At 51.1% G+C, this 15,364-nt stretch overlaps 1 protein-coding gene across 3 annotated transcripts; it reads right to left on the bottom strand.

Moving 5' to 3' along the window:
- Positions 1–805: 805 nt before the first annotated feature.
- Positions 806–13,990, bottom strand: LOC144893219 (fidgetin-like protein 1). Of its 3 annotated transcripts, none has more exons than XM_078782943.1 (2): positions 13,663–13,990; positions 806–3,405 (listed from the first exon to the last, which is right to left on the bottom strand). In XM_078782943.1, exon 2 carries the CDS (start codon positions 3,402–3,404, stop codon positions 1,482–1,484), a length of 1,923 nt encoding a protein of 640 aa, XP_078639069.1. In that variant the 5' UTR covers position 3,405; positions 13,663–13,990; the 3' UTR covers positions 806–1,481. The 3 variants fall into 3 exon arrangements, with proteins under 3 accessions (XP_078639069.1, XP_078639070.1, XP_078639071.1); XM_078782944.1 differs by having other exon boundaries at positions 13,591–13,961; XM_078782945.1 differs by lacking the exon at positions 13,663–13,990 and adding an exon at positions 12,570–12,590.
- Between the last annotated feature and the right edge of the window lie 1,374 nt (positions 13,991–15,364).

The raw sequence follows: 15,364 nt of genomic DNA, 5'->3' as shown, positions 1-15,364 counted from the left end.
GAGACATGCTGAATGGAGAAGGTGGATCAGACTCGGCAACGGTTGCTAGAGTGAGATGTGCATGGAAGAAGTTTCGGGAACTGAGTGGCGTGCTGATGAGGGGAGTGTCGTTGAAGCTGAAGGGAAAGGTGTATGCTGCATGTGTGAGAAGTGTTATGATTTATGGGAGCGAGACATGGGTAATGAACGTCGAGCAGCAACGAAGGTTGGAAAGGGTGGAAATGCGAATGGTTCGATGGATGTGCAGAGTATCGTTGAGAGAGAGGAAGACAAATGATGAATTGCGAAAAATGATGGGAATAGAGCCTGTGATTGATGTTGTGAAGAGGAACAGGTTGAGATGGTTTGGTCATGTGTTGAGGAAGGATGAAAGTGACTGGTTGAGAAGAGTGATGGAAATGAATGTAGAAGGAAGTAGAGGACAGGGAAGACCAAGAAAGACTTGGCTAAAGATGGTGGAAGAAGAAATGCGGGCAAGGGGGTTAACAAGGAGAGATGCAGAAAATAGGGCAAAATGGAGAAGATCGTCATGGGGACCGCAAGGCTAACCCCCGCTCTAGTAGGGGAAATGGCCTTAAAATGCATGTTGTTGTTTGTTGTAGGAAGGGTCTGCTTCTTGCTCACCTGTAGGCAAGTTGGTGGCCTTGCAGTTTTTGTTTTTTTTACAAGCTCTATTCTGATTTTGCTGCTCATGTCGTCTCCTGCTATACGAGCATGTTTTTTTTTCATATCTTTTGAGGATATTTCCAGACCAACTTTCCTCATCGAGCATCCAATGTAAGAAATAGTACAAGGAAACAATCAATTCAAACATTGAACTTTTTTTTTTAATAACAATGTCACAAACTGGTTATTTCTTCAATTAAACCCATAGAACATGCAATGTATCACAACCAGAGATGAAAAAACATGAAAAATAATCGAAGTAACGCTCTGACGAATGAAATAGCATACCTGTTCATCAGGTGCTACGCACTCCATTTTGGGTATTTTCCTTTAAAGATTCTCGTATATGATTCGGAAGGGGCCTTCAAAGATAATCAAGGCAGCAGTCTTTCAGTATTACCAAAACACAAATGCACGCACACACACACACACACACACACACACACACACACACACACACACACACACACACACACACACACACACACACACACACACACACACACACACACACACACACACACACACACACACACACACACACGAGAAAACACGTAAACACACGCGCGCACACACGGCAAAAGCCATTAAATGTACAATATCACCTGAAGAGAAGACTTCCCAAGATGTTGTGCAATTCCACTAAACATTTTATCAAAAAGAAAAATAAATTAAATAATAATGTACAATACTGCCAGTTTAAACACTGAAGTTGAAGCTCCAAAGCTTCTGCATAATGGAATGGCCTATTGTGTTTTCACAGGTCATACAATAATTCCAGCACCAAGTCAAAACGTTGCTAAATCCTGGAATGTTTAACGTCCACAACCAAATTGCTTGTCCCAGTTAATATAAACATCAAGGTCTTCGACCGAGACGGACGGCCTCACCACAAATAAGGCAGCGTCGAAGTCACGGTATTCTATTGAACGCAACGTGTCTGCAGACATGGTAGCAATGTCCGACAGTTCCCGAACTGGCCCCATTGCCGCCTCACTGCACAGGAGGGAGACGTCGGCGCCGGAAAACCCCTCGGATCGTTCCACTATCCGTCGGAAGTCTTGGTCATCAAGACTGCATTGCTGTTGCTCGAGAAGCTTTTGGACAATTCCCCGACGTGCCGCAGCACAAGGTAACGGGATGTAGAGTCGCTTGGCAAGGCGACGTCGAGCAGCCTCGTCGATCTCTTGTGGGCGATTGGTGGCGCCGACTACCAGCACGCGATCTTCGGCTTCAGTGGCCGCTCCGTCCATTTGAACAAGAAATTCCGTCTTCATTCGCCGTGACGCCTCGTGCTCGGTTCCATCGCCGCGCCGACGTGACAGTAACGCATCGATCTCATCGACGAAGATGACTGCCGGCTGGCGGGCATGCGCCACCGCAAATAATGCTCTCACAAGTTTCTCACCCTCACCAACCCATTTGGAGGTCAAGGTTGAGGCACTAACACTGAAGAATGTTGCACCGGATTGACTCGCTATGCACTTGCCAATGAGGGTCTTCCCCGTTCCTGGAGGTCCGAACAACAGCAGTCCTTTTGGCGGGCCTCGTAGACCGGTGAATATGTCCGGCCGTAACATAGGCCACACCACTATTTCCTTGATGGTGGTCTTGGCAAAGTCCAGGCCAGATATATCATCCCAATAAACAGGTGGTCCTCGGTCAAGAATTTCCCCTAAAATTACCTCAACCATCTTGGAGTCGACATTTTTTAGTTGCTCATCAAAACACTGGTCTCCATTTGCATCATATTCTTTTCCGCACGCATCCACACTTCCTTGTGACCCCTCACTTTTTAACACCGGGGAAACAAACCTTCCGAACGGACCTCTTGGTTTCGCCGTACCGAGAGATTTCTTCGACGGTCCCTGAGCCGCGACCGCGTTACGCCCCTGCCTCTTGGACTGCACCGTCGCTAGTAGCTGACGGGCCGTTTTGAAGCCGTTTGGTGCTACGTGGTTATTCCTTTCACTCTTTGAATCAATCTCTTCAAATTGATCATCTGATAAATCTGCATTATCCGACTCTTCACAAGCTTTCCGTTTTACCTGCGTTTTTGAATTTCTAAGCATAAGCGGTACGGTTCGTTCCGGTGCACCAAGTTTTTGTGCATTCGTAAATGATGCAGCTGTGACTGCCTGTTTGGTCCGGTAGGAATTCACCGCCGAATCAAAACGCACATCAGATGATTTGGGCCTGTTAGTCGAGTCATCGCAAACTCGGTGCGAGTGGCAATAAGAATGTCGATGCGTCATAACCCTTTTCATGGCGTCTCCCACCTTTGGATATTGAGGAACAGCTTCTGAGGGATAACCATCGGTGATTTCAGGATTTTCCCAGTGGCAAAGACCTATCATTCTGCTCGGCATTTCACTGCCTTTCAAAAAGTTTGAAACACATTCCATGTTTCTGAGATCATCTTGAGTTAATGAAGAATGCCATTGTTTGTTCTCCATTTTCTGCTGCCCACCTAATGCCAAAATATGTGCAATGTGATTATCAAGACCCGTTTCCTGGTCTCGCGAATCCAAGATGTTGGCATATTTTTTTCCAAACTTTTGCAGCAGCTGGAAAGCCGAGCCACCGCTTAGTTGCTGAAACGCGTACGCGACGTTAACGCGCTGCATGAGACCCCGGCACGCGCCCGCACGAAGGATCGCCGAGGCCGATGGACCATCGAGTACGGACTCGAGCTGCTGCCAAAGAGACTTCTGGAATTCCTTCTCTTCCGGCTGCATCCTGCCAGGGCACACACATACAAAGATTGCTGTTTTCTCCCCTCAAGCAATTTATTTTACCAAATACCAATCCCATACCAAAAACATCAAAAAAACATCAAACTATTAAGTAACGCAGGATTCCAACATGGCCATTTGTGAAACTCATGAAGACGGTCAAAGAGACTGGAGAATATCTGCCAATCCACAACCTGAATCCACAAGCATTGCGGCCATCTACATATTACGTACAAAAGACTGCATGGTTCTTTTCGACTTAAACAACCACTCGTTCTTCTGAATTCCTCGTTCCTCCCGCATCCTTTCGGTTTGGCAGGAGATATAGGTTTCCATGCACCCCTCCCCCCCCCCTCCCCCCCCCCCCTCCTCCCCCCCCCCCCCCACTCCCCAATAAAACTAAATTCCAAAATGATTTTTAGCATTGCTAGGACATCTACTTAAAGAATTTTGATGTTACCAGCGGGGAATTTTTTTTCCCACTGCGTCCTAATTAGCATATTTCCAAGATGGCTGCCACCCACATCCATAAAAAAAACGCTCAGTGTCATACGTCAGTAACTAATGAGCCGATTTTGATGATTTTGGTGTTGATATTATGGTTTTCTGAGGTGTTGAATCGATATTCAAGGTTTTCAAAACGATTGGAGGTCAAGGTCACATAATTCAGGCGAAGGTCAGTCATTTTGTTAAGAAATCACTTCGTTTTCATTTTCCGACATGCATTATTTTTGACCCAGCTCCCATAGATATGGTGATAGAAGCTTACTTATTGCTTTAAAAACTTTTCTTATTATCCCAACTAACAAGACAATTTGAGGTCAACGTCATGGGGTTAAGGTCATCTTAAAGGTCATAGGGTGTGTCAATTCGGGACATTTAGCTCATTGACCTCTGTGCATGCAATGAAAATTTGTGACTATAATAACTCCTGAATCAGACATCATAGAAAGGCAACTGAGCCCTTTTTGGTTCACGAGTTATCAAGTGATGACTATATTCGTCATGTGTGTGCGTCTGTCTGTGTGTGTCTGTGCGTCTGTCTGTCCGCAGCATAACTACCCGATATCATCTGATCTTGATGAAACTTTGGTGGGAGGTTGATATCATGATCTAGTTTGTGTCCTGCCTAGAGTGGGCGTATTGCGCCCATTGTGGGCGGAGCCACACCCGAAAAATATGTCTTTTTAGGGGGTAATCAAGTTCAAGCTACATCTTCTCCGAGGGGTTTGGTGGAATCTGACAGGGGTTTCGATATTTGGTTAGGCCAATGTCATGTGTCTAGCCCCACGAAGTTCGATTATTATTATTTTTTTCTTTCTTTTTTTCATTTCATTTTTCACCGAATTTTCGGTATTGTGTAGCTCACTAACCTCAAAACTGATTATACATTATTTTCTATCTCATTTCAAGGTCAGTAACCTTCATTTTGACATTTCCGGGCCTGGCCTGCCCCGTTTCGGTTATAGTCCTTCCTTTGTCATTGAATACCGCTCGCTCGCGAACCATCGTCGTCTCCAGACTTGTATATTTATTACTTGCAAAATCGAAGATTTTTCAAGTATATTGGTCGGTTGCGTTTGTGGTTCTGTCTGTCTGTCACCTGCCTACAGGTCACAATTCTAAACCGATAGTCACTAAACTTCACCAAATAGCATAGGTCGTCCCAATTGAGAAGCCTATTGTTTTTGGGGTAAAAAGGTCAAAATAGGCCAAAGGTCACCAACTTTGCCAAATTTCTAAAATCCTCAATTTTCATCCGATTGACTTGAAATTTGAAGAGGACTTGCATATCTGGTCACTGAATTGAACCACCAAGTATATTTGAGGTCAACATAGGCCAAATTTCTAAAATCCTTAATTTTCATCCGATTGACTTGAAATTTGAAGAGAACTCGCATATCTGGTCACTGAATTGAACCAACAAGTATATTTTCGGTGAACATAGGCCAAAAGGTCAACATAGGCCGAATTTCTAAAATCACCAATTTTCATTTGATTGACTTGAAATTCTAAGAGGATTTACATATATCTGGTCACTGAATTCAACCACCAAGTATTTTTGAGGTCATCGTAGGCCAAAAGGTCATCATAGGCCAAGTTTTTAAAATCCTCAATTTTCATCCGATTGACTTGAAAATTGAACAGCATTTGCACATCGAGTCACTAAATAGGGAAACTATTTGAGGTCAAAAGGTCAAAGGTCAACTCAAGGTCAACCTTACAAAATCATCATTTTTCATCTGAAAAAGTCACTTTTCTTCCTGTTGACCCGAGCTTTGATCAAGATTGTCAATTTTAATCTTGATGAAATGGACAATTTGCTGTATCAATGGAATTTTTTTTTTTCTTAGGGGTGGGGGGTGTATTTTGCAAGTATCGTGCTCCGCATGACGTCTTCTTTTTATTTTATATATATTATTTTATATTTATTATCTATTATAAGTGACATTGTAGCAAAGTCAGAGTCATCCTCAGCATCCATGAGAAGATAACAATCATCTATCTCCATAGCCTCCTCTGGACACGGCTCAGCATCTTCGCACTCTTGCTGGCCCTCATCATTTTCAGCATCATCAGTGTCCAACAGGTCAAGGAATGATGGGGGCAAGATAGGGCCAATTGACCACACAGGCTCCAAGCACCGCCTCCTCTGTCTTCAACCACCCTTGACCCTCATCACACGGTTTGAGGCACTCAAAGATAGGCTCAGCAGCACGCCTGTAGCAGACCACACGGTGGTTGACTCGCAATCAATCCAATAGATATTGATACATATATGTAGCTTATTGCAACAGTTCCACCTGCACAGGAGCCACATTTAGCATTCTCGGAGACTGGCAGCAAAGACTTAATCATCCGGAGGCGAAAAAGACATTCTCTGGGAACTTGGGGCTCTCCTTGTTGTAAATGGTGACAGGAGAGAGAGTCTCTGGAGTATCCAGCTTCAGGCTCCTCTTCTTGCACCTGTCGTAGAGAGGGAGGGTCCATTCAGTGCTTGGGGTAGCATCAGGCGTTATCTCCTGGATTATGATTCCCCCAGCACTGTTGACCACATTCGAGCCATGGATGTTCGTGGTGATCTTGTTGAGACTGTCCCACTCACTGTGGAACAAAGCATTGCCCTCGCCACAGATGATCTGAGGAGTAAAGCAAGTTGAATCCTCGTCCAGTGCCTTGGCTTTGGCTGTCTCCAGCTCTAACCCAAAGTCGTGTAAGACTCGCAGTGACCCAGTCGGTTCAAGATCATCGTCAACTGCTTGCTGCGGTAGAGGTGCCGGACAGTTGTGCACAGCAACATATGCTTCGACAACTTCCACTGTCCATTAGTCACTGCTCGACAGAGGTCCTGTCCGATAGAGTAGACAAGCCGACGCGTCCTCACACTTCTCCACCTCAGGGTCACAGCCAGACAGGACAAGGTTGAGGAACCATATGAGCTCCTCAGGCAACTCCTCCGCAGCTCGCTTGTCCAACTCGTCAGCAGTGGGTGGCCAGGGCAGATCAGCTGACTCTTCAAAAGCCTTTTGGTAAACCTGTCACAAGTACAGAACAGTGTCCTTCAACTGATCGGCTGTCCCCAACTGATAGGCACATGCTATCGCATCAGCTCGGGTGATGCCAGCGCTGAAGACTACCCAGAATGAGAAACAACCTCACACCTTGAGACCCACTTTTGAGAAGGAAAGGTGTTCGCCTAGTTCCTCATCCTTCTCAAGGCTTGCCATGAGCTTTCTAGACCAGTAGTCGGGGTTGGGCGCTCCTTACACATCGATCTCAATGACGTAGCGGTCACGAACAGTACTGAGGGGCATGACCTGTTGGTTGTGTATGACCTGGGTCTACAGCAGCTCCTTCACAACATTGTATGCTGCGTTGTGAGCAGCAGTCTTCCGAGCTTGCTCCGTGTCAGACTCATCCTTCTTCTCCAGCTTCTGTTTATGATTGTGGTAGCCACAAAAGAACCGGTGGTAACAAAAGTCATGGTAGCGAGCCTCCGCTGCAAAGAGATCCACGACCTTGATTATACGGTACAGGCGGCTATTTCCAAGAGCTTCTGCCATAGGTTCGATTTTCTTCCATCCTGACTCCTTTTTCCAGGGTGTAAAACTGAGTTGGCCTCTGAGTCTTGCCATTCACTTTGATTTCATTCTTCTCACAGAAAATGCATTAATCTGGTGGAAATTTGACAGGATCAGCATCTGCAGATTCGGCTTGCGAGGACAGTGGTGCCCCTGTGATGTTGATGGCGTGGTTGAAGCATCAGCTGATGGATTCTTCAATCGATCCAGGTGCGTTGTGAAGTGTTGGTAACAGCGCCTGTGGTAACGAGTTCTCTCCAAATCGAGACCATCTAGAGTTTCTGGCAGCAGATCACATACAGCTTTCATACGATGGGGAGAATCGATTTTCTCAGCCGCTCTTCTATCACGGATCTCAAGTAAATATAACAACTTCTCTGACGGCACATTTGACAGAACTGAAACAGGTGTAGGGATTATCATCCGATTCCTTAGAGGTGTGCAACACGCAAGTGGAGGTAAGGTAAGGGTTCCACAGAGGGTTCAGACGCATCTGAGCTTTCTTCACTTTTCCTCTTCTTTTTCACAATGGTTAATTAAGCTCGACTGTCCACCATCACTATTGCTAACCTGGTATTAGTTCATAACACACATATCGTTAGTTATACGATATTGTGGCGGACACAAAAGCCCACTGGCGTGGTGACATCATTCCACGCACCAAGTGGGCGGTGGCCACGCCTGAGGGGTAGGCGTGGCCTCATGATATACACCGGGCGACCAGCCCGGAGCAGTTCAGTGTTACAGTGTGCTCTTACAATAAAGACGTTCATATGTTACCGCTTGTCCGCTTCCTCCTTGCTCACAAGCAGCGCGCGTAACGCCGCGCTTTACTGGTGACCCTCGACGTTGGATCTGCCGTAGCGATCCTTCCGAACACGACGCCATTGCAATGGCCAACGACAAGGCAATGGCGATTAAACTTCCCGAATTTTGGGAGGCCCAGGCCGAAGTCTGGTTCGTTCAAGCCGAAGCCCAATTTCAGCTTCGGCGCCTCACCAACGACGACCTGCGCTACTGCCATGTCGTCGCCTCCCTCGGGCCCGGCACGGCCGCTCGAGTTGTGTCCGTCCTTCGCCACCCACCGGACGGCCACAAGTACGAGGCACTCAAGCGGCTACTCCTAGCCACGTTCGGCCTCACGGACGACGCACGGGCCGACCGCCTCCTGGATCTCCCCGAGCTCGGTGAGACGCGCCCGTCGGTCCGAATGGACCATATGCTGTCACTGTTGGGCGACGAAGCCCCCGGTTCGCTATTCCGGGCGCTTTTCCGGCGCCAACTTCCAGCGCAGGTTCGCCTCGCGTTGGCCGGGACCGAGCTAACGGAACCCCGAGCATTGGCAGCCGAGGCGGACAGGTACTTCGCCGCTTCGGACACGCGGGCGAGCGTCGGCGTGGCCGTCACGGCCCTCGACGCTGATGTTCAGCAGCATGTTCCACAGCATCAGCTTCTACAGCACGCTGATGTTCAGCAGCATGCTGATACGCACCTCGTGAACGCCGCCACGCCCCGCCCACCGCCGCGGCGAAAACCGCCACCGCGGGGAAACCCGCCAACTCCACCGGCCTGGCGGAGCCAGCCGCGCTCCTCCAGCTCCACCACCTGGTGCTGGTTCCACGCCAAGTTCGGCCACGAAGCTCGGCGGTGTCATCCGCCGTGCTCCTTCAACGGGTCGGGAAACGCCCGGGCCGGCGCTCAATAGTGGCGATGAGCGCCGGCCGTTCGAGCAGCCTGCTGTTCATAACGGACACCTTCTCCGGGCGCCGTTACCTGTGCGACACGGGAGCGCAGGTGAGTGTCATTCCCGCCGGCACGTCAGACAAGCACGCCGCGGGTGGGGGCCCCGCGCTGCTTGCCGCGAACGGGACGCCCATCCGTACGTACGGAAAACGCTGCCTCTATCTGCGGTTTGGAGGGCAGGTTTTCCGATGGACGTTCGTCACCGCCGACGCGCCCATGGCACTGCTTGGCGCGGACTTCCTGTGCGCTAATGGGCTCCTGGTCGACGTCAAGCGCAGACGGCTTGTCCAGGCCGAGACGTTCAGCTCGCTCGCTTGTGCGTTGCCCAGCTCAACGAGCGGCTTGCCGAACGATTCGGTTCCGGCCACGTTGGTCTGTACGCTTCCGGCAGCGGACGCATTCACCCGCCTCCTCGCCGGCTTCCCGGCCCTCACGCGGCCCACCTTCTCGGCGGGGGCCGTCAAGCACGGGGTGGCCCATCACATCCCCACCGTCGGGCCACCGGTCTACGCCCGGGCATGCCGCCTCGAGCCGACGAAGCTGGCGGTGGCAAAAGCGGGGTTCGCTACCCTGGAGCGACTCGGCATCGTTCGGCGCTCAGAGAGCGCTTGGGCGTCGCCGCTGCACATCGTGCCGAAGCCCGGCGGGGGATGGCGACCGTGCGGGGACTATCGCCGTCTCAATGACGCCACGACTCCGGACCGCTACCCCGTCCCCCACATTCAGGACTTTTCCGCCCGTTTGGCGGGCAGGTCCTTCTTCTCGAAGGTGGACCTCATACGCGGCTACCATCAGGTCCCCGTCAGGCCGGAGGACGTCCCGAAGACGGCGGTCATCACGCCATTCGGACTCTTCGAGTTCCTGCGCATGCCCTTCGGTCTGAAGAATGCGGCTCAGGCGTTCCAGCGACTGATGGACAGCGTCCTGCGCGACTTGGATTTTGTCTACGTCTACCTGGACGATATCCTCGTCGCCAGCGCGTCCCGCGAAGAGCACCTACGCCACCTCCGCACGCTCTTCGAACGCCTGGGCCAGCATGGCCTGATTGTGAACCCCGCAAAGTGCCGGTTCGGCGCCGCCACAATCGATTTTCTGGGGCACCGTGTCACCAGGCACGGAGCCGTCCCCCTGCCGGCCAAGGTGGAGGCGGTGAAGGGGTTTCCGCGCCCCTGCACGATCAGAGGGCTGCAGGAGTTCCTGGGCATGGTGAACTTTTACCATCGGTTCCTGCCCCGTATCGCCCAGCTCCTGCGCCCCCTGCACGAAGCTCTCCGAGGTAAGCCGGGCAAAGGCGACGTTACCTGGACCGAGCAGATGGACACGGCGTTCACGGGCGCGAAGCTCGCCTTGGCTAACGCCACCATGCTCGCGCACCCGGCGCCCGATGCACCGATCGCCCTACCACCGATGCCTCGGACTACGCGGTGGGCGCGGTGCACGAGCAATGGGTGCGTGGAGCTTGGCAACCGCTGGCGTTCTTTAGCCGGCAGCTTCGCCCGCCCGAACGCCGTTACAGTACCTTCGACCGCGAGTTGCTCGGACTTCACTTGGCGGTCAGGCACTTCCGCCATCTGCTCGAGGGCCGGGCGTTCACTGCCTTCGTCGACCACAAGCCGCTGATCTTCGCGATGGGCAAGGTCACCGAGCCGTGGTCGGCCCGGCAGCAGCGTCACCTCTCGGCCGTGTCCGAGTACACGACGGACATCCAGTACGTTGCGGGGAAGGACAACCCGGTGGCGGATTGCCTTTCCCGGGCCGTCGCCCACGCAGTCCACCTCGGCATCGACTATGCCCGGATGGCAGCGGACCAGGCCGCTGACCCCGACGTCCAGGCCTTGCGGACCGCCGTCACGGGCCTCCGCGTCACCGAGGTGCCGTTCGACGGCGCGGGCGCGGCCCTCTTGTGCGACGTCTCCCTCGGGCGTCCTCGCCCCATCGTGACCGCGGGCTGGCAGCGCCAGGTGTTTGACGCCATCCACGGCCTGTCCCACCCGGGCGCGAGGGCCTCCCAAAGGCTGATCGCCGACAAGTTCGTCTGGCATGGCCTCCGGAAGGCCGTCCGCGGCTGGGCCAGGACGTGCCTCGCGTGCCAGCGCGCCAAGGTGCACCGGCACACCCAGGCCCCGTTGGCCCCGTTCACGGTGCCGGAACGCCGGTTTGACCACGTCCACGTGGACCTGGTGGGACCTCTGCCCCCCTCGCGGGGTTTCACCTACGTCCTCACCATGGTGGACCGCACCACCCGGTGGCCGGAGGCCGTGCCCTTGGCGTCGACAACGGCGGCCGATGTCGCGCAGGCTTTCATCGCCACCTGGGTCGCCCGGTTCGGCGCCCCCTCAGACATCTCATCCGACCGCGGCCCCCAGTTCACCTCGGAGCTCTGGGGGGCGGTTGCGCAGGGGCTCGGGGTCCGGCTGCACCGAACCACGGCCTACCACCCCCAGGCTAACGGCCTGTGTGAGCGATTTCACCGCTCATTGAAGGCCGCGCTCCGGGCCACCCTCCGCGACGGCGGCTGGGTCGACAGGCTCCCCTGGGTCCTGCTGGGCCTCCGGACGGCGCCCAAGGAGGACCTGCGTGCATCCGCGGCGGAGTTGGTCTTCGGGCAACCGCTGCGGGTGCCGGGCGAGTTCCTCCCCGACTCCACGGCACCATGGTCCGCGGCACAGCAGCGCTCCGCTCTGCAAGAGACCGCCCAGAGGTTCGCCCCGGTGCCAACGGCATGCCACGGGCACCCACCGACGCACGTCGCCCCGGAGCTTCGCACGGCGGAGTACGTCTTCGTCCGCCACGATGCCCATCGGACACCACTGCGGCCCCCGTACGACGGGCCTTTCCGCGTGCTGGAGACCGGGGCGAAGCACTTCACCCTGGACATCGGCGGTACTCCTGACCGCGTTTCGGTAGACCGCCTCAAGCCGGCCCACCTCGATGTGGACCATCCACCGCCAGTGGCCCGACCCCCACGTCGGGGCCGCCCTCCTGCGGGCGGACCCCCGGCACCGCCCAGCCCCGCCGCCCCCCGGTCCTGCACCCATCCCAGGGGCAGCCAGGGGCATCCCACCTGGCATCCCTGCACCCCGGACGCCGCCGATCGCCAGGGGGCGCTTCGGCCGGGTCATTCGTCTGCCCCGCAAACTGGGCCTCCAGGTGCGCGGGAATTCTGGGGGGGCGCGTGTGGCGGACACAAAAGCGCACTGGCGTGGTGACATCATTCCACGCACCAAGTGGGCGGTGGCCACGCCCGAGGGGTAGGCGTGGCCTCATGATATACACCGGGCGACCAGCCCGGAGCAGTTCAGTGTTACAGTGTGCTCTTACAATAAAGACGTTCATATGTTACCGCTTGTCTGCTTCCTCCTTGCTCACAAGCAGCGCGCGTAACGCCGCGCTTTAATATCGTCTCTGCATATCACCATCCTGGAATCAAGCACTGTTGAAGCAGCATGCACCTTCACCAATAGATCTACATATAAATATCAATACACATATAATACATATAGTAATACGAATAATATGATAATGAGAAAAGTTTTTAAGCAATAAGTAAGCTTCTATGACCATATATATATGGGAGCTGGGTCAAAAATGATGCATGTCGGAAAATGAAGCGATTTAACAAAATGACCTTGACCTTCGCCTGAATTATGTGACCTTGACCTCCAATCGTTTTGAAAACCTCGGAAATCGATTCAACACCTCAGAAAACCATAATATCGACACCAAAATCATCAAAATCGGCTCATTAGTTACTGACATATGACAGCGTTTTAATGGATGCGGGTGGCAGCCATCTTGGAAATATGCTAATTAGGACCCAGTGGGACATTTCTTTCCCGCTGGCAACATCAAAATGATTTAAGTAGATGTCCGAGCAATGCTAAAAATCATTTTGGAATTTAGTTTTTGGGGGGGGGGGGGGGGATGGGAACCTATATCTCCTGCCAAACCATTTCCTTTCCTTGATATATGTCATTCACATGTTCCTTTGCATGTCCCCGACACCCACCAACAATCCTCACGTTCTTCATTCTATTTCCCTTGTTTTAATCTCTTGCTCTATAATTTATCAAATTCCATCCCCTTCAAAGCTAATGTGCCAACATTAACCCTTTCATGACACATGTAATACAGTATTATGTATAAACCACAACAGACAACAATAGTGGGACAATGAATATGCCTATTTCAGCCAAACATAGTCAATATCTTTGGGATAGGCCCCAAGAGGCCTGTGAAGATTATCCCAAGAAGAAGAAGAAGTGGAAGAAGACGAAGGGCGGAAGGGGAGGCAGAAGAAGCAGAGGAAGAAGAGGATAAAGAACAAATGATGAATGGTGAAGAAAGGTGCGGCATATACACACAATCACATGCAATCAATCCAGCCTGAAATCATGAATGTTGATGACAAGTGTGACGTGTACACACAATCACACCTGATCGATCGCTCCAGATAATAACTCGCTTCGCCTTCACTGGTCCCCGGCGCAAAATCCTCACAGACAGGTTGAAACGGAACAATGCTGATAACTCCAGGACGTTCTTACAGATTACCTTGAATTATTGGTAACCTTGATTATTCGCACTTAGAAATCGATAATTAAAAAAAAAAAACCGCGAAGTACTCCGAAAGCGGTTTCCAAATATTGACGTCATACTTGTTCCGCTTTTCTCTTTTCCCGGTGGATTTTATAGCTCGTTTTTAATTTAGTATCAAATCAATGACGTATTGTACAGTAATTAAAAACTACTACTCCTTGTTCGCTTGAATTGTTAATTCATGCTGAATCGTAATATCTCTGTCAACAATTTACCTTTGGAAGTGTTATTGAAAAGGTCACAGGTATGAATATTGAAGGAATTTTATTCATTATTGGACCTCTTTAAGGGCAAGGGTAAAGAGCAGATACTAAGAAAAGGTGCAAAAATAAAAATGACAGAAGAGAGAGCCCAGCCTTGCTGACACAATCACATTGATACACCTCCAGACAAAGTTCGATGAACTGCGACAGTGCGGACATTGTTGGACAAGTTGGAGGAGATGTCGTCATGGTAATCCCTAAAAGGGTTGTCCTGTTATATTATAGTGTCGTCCCTATCTTGTTTGGTTGTTGTTTTCTTTTTGGGGCGTAGGTATGGTTGTTGTTGTGAAAATATAAACCATCAGAGCACAGGTATAAGCATAATCGGGTACAGTAAGTGATATAAATGCATTATTCCAGCGGAGTATTTCTTCTAACTTGTCACCAAATAGCGCAGCAGCTCCGCCCAAGCTTTGCTCGCGCTCTGTGAACACCATGTGACCTCTTACACAGCATAATCACGGAGGTATATAATATGGAGAGCCAATTGGCCACCTCGCAGCATTAGCCGCCGTGAAGCCACCGGAAATAGTCTGGCGGCCATATTGGGAAGCCGATCGTAAGCCTGTCAAAGCAAAGGCGTGGCGCACTGATGATGCAGCTGGAGCGAATTTTAGGACCGCCGACTATTTAATTAATATAGAATACTAATATTTGAACTGATATTCGGGCTCAGAATCCCGTTCTTTAAGGAAATGGTGTTCATTAAGTTTGAAGTTGGTTCTAGACGCATTTTTCCTGGGGAATCCAATGGTTTAGAGCTTGTTTGAAAAAAAAGTGCCCAAAATTACCGCTCGGTGTTCTTTATCGTTCTTCTCATGACCCAATCACCCACTAGTAGGAATAAGAATCCTGACATGTTACACCCCTGTTTAACTCCTGTCTTCACCTTGAACCATTCTGTTGTTTCACCTTGGTCGACGACCGCACATTGAAAGTCTTGGTAAAGGGCTTTTACAAGGTTCACTAATTTTCCAGGTATGCTGTATTTCTTCATTATGACCCAGACATTCTCTGGGCAAGGAGTCGAAAGCTTTCTAGAAATCTATAAAATTGAGGTACATCGTCGTTTGCCATTCTTTGGCTTGTTCTATAATATTGTTACAGACACGACTTTGATGTTAAGGTGGGCCGAGCGGAATGGCCGTCGTGTCCGCACAAATTACCCGATTGTACTCGAACGTCGACGAAGCCGCGCTACGCTGGCTCAATAGGAAAGAGAAGACACCCGGCTGGGTTATAATGACACAATACGACACCAGGGGTTCAGTTCTCA

Source organism: Myxine glutinosa, chromosome 8 (assembly GCF_964187855.1).
Source record: "Myxine glutinosa chromosome 8, kmMyxGlut1.1, whole genome shotgun sequence".
In the NCBI taxonomy this organism is placed as follows: Eukaryota; Metazoa; Chordata; class Myxini; order Myxiniformes; family Myxinidae; genus Myxine; species Myxine glutinosa.
This window is presented reverse-complemented; position numbering and strand designations above follow the sequence as displayed.

Bases quoted from the DNA above. Each gene is read 5' to 3' on its own strand.
- LOC144893219 (XM_078782943.1), bottom strand. From the start codon at position 3,404: ATGCAGCCGGAAGAGAAGGAATTCCAGAAGTCTCTTTGGCAGCAGCTC.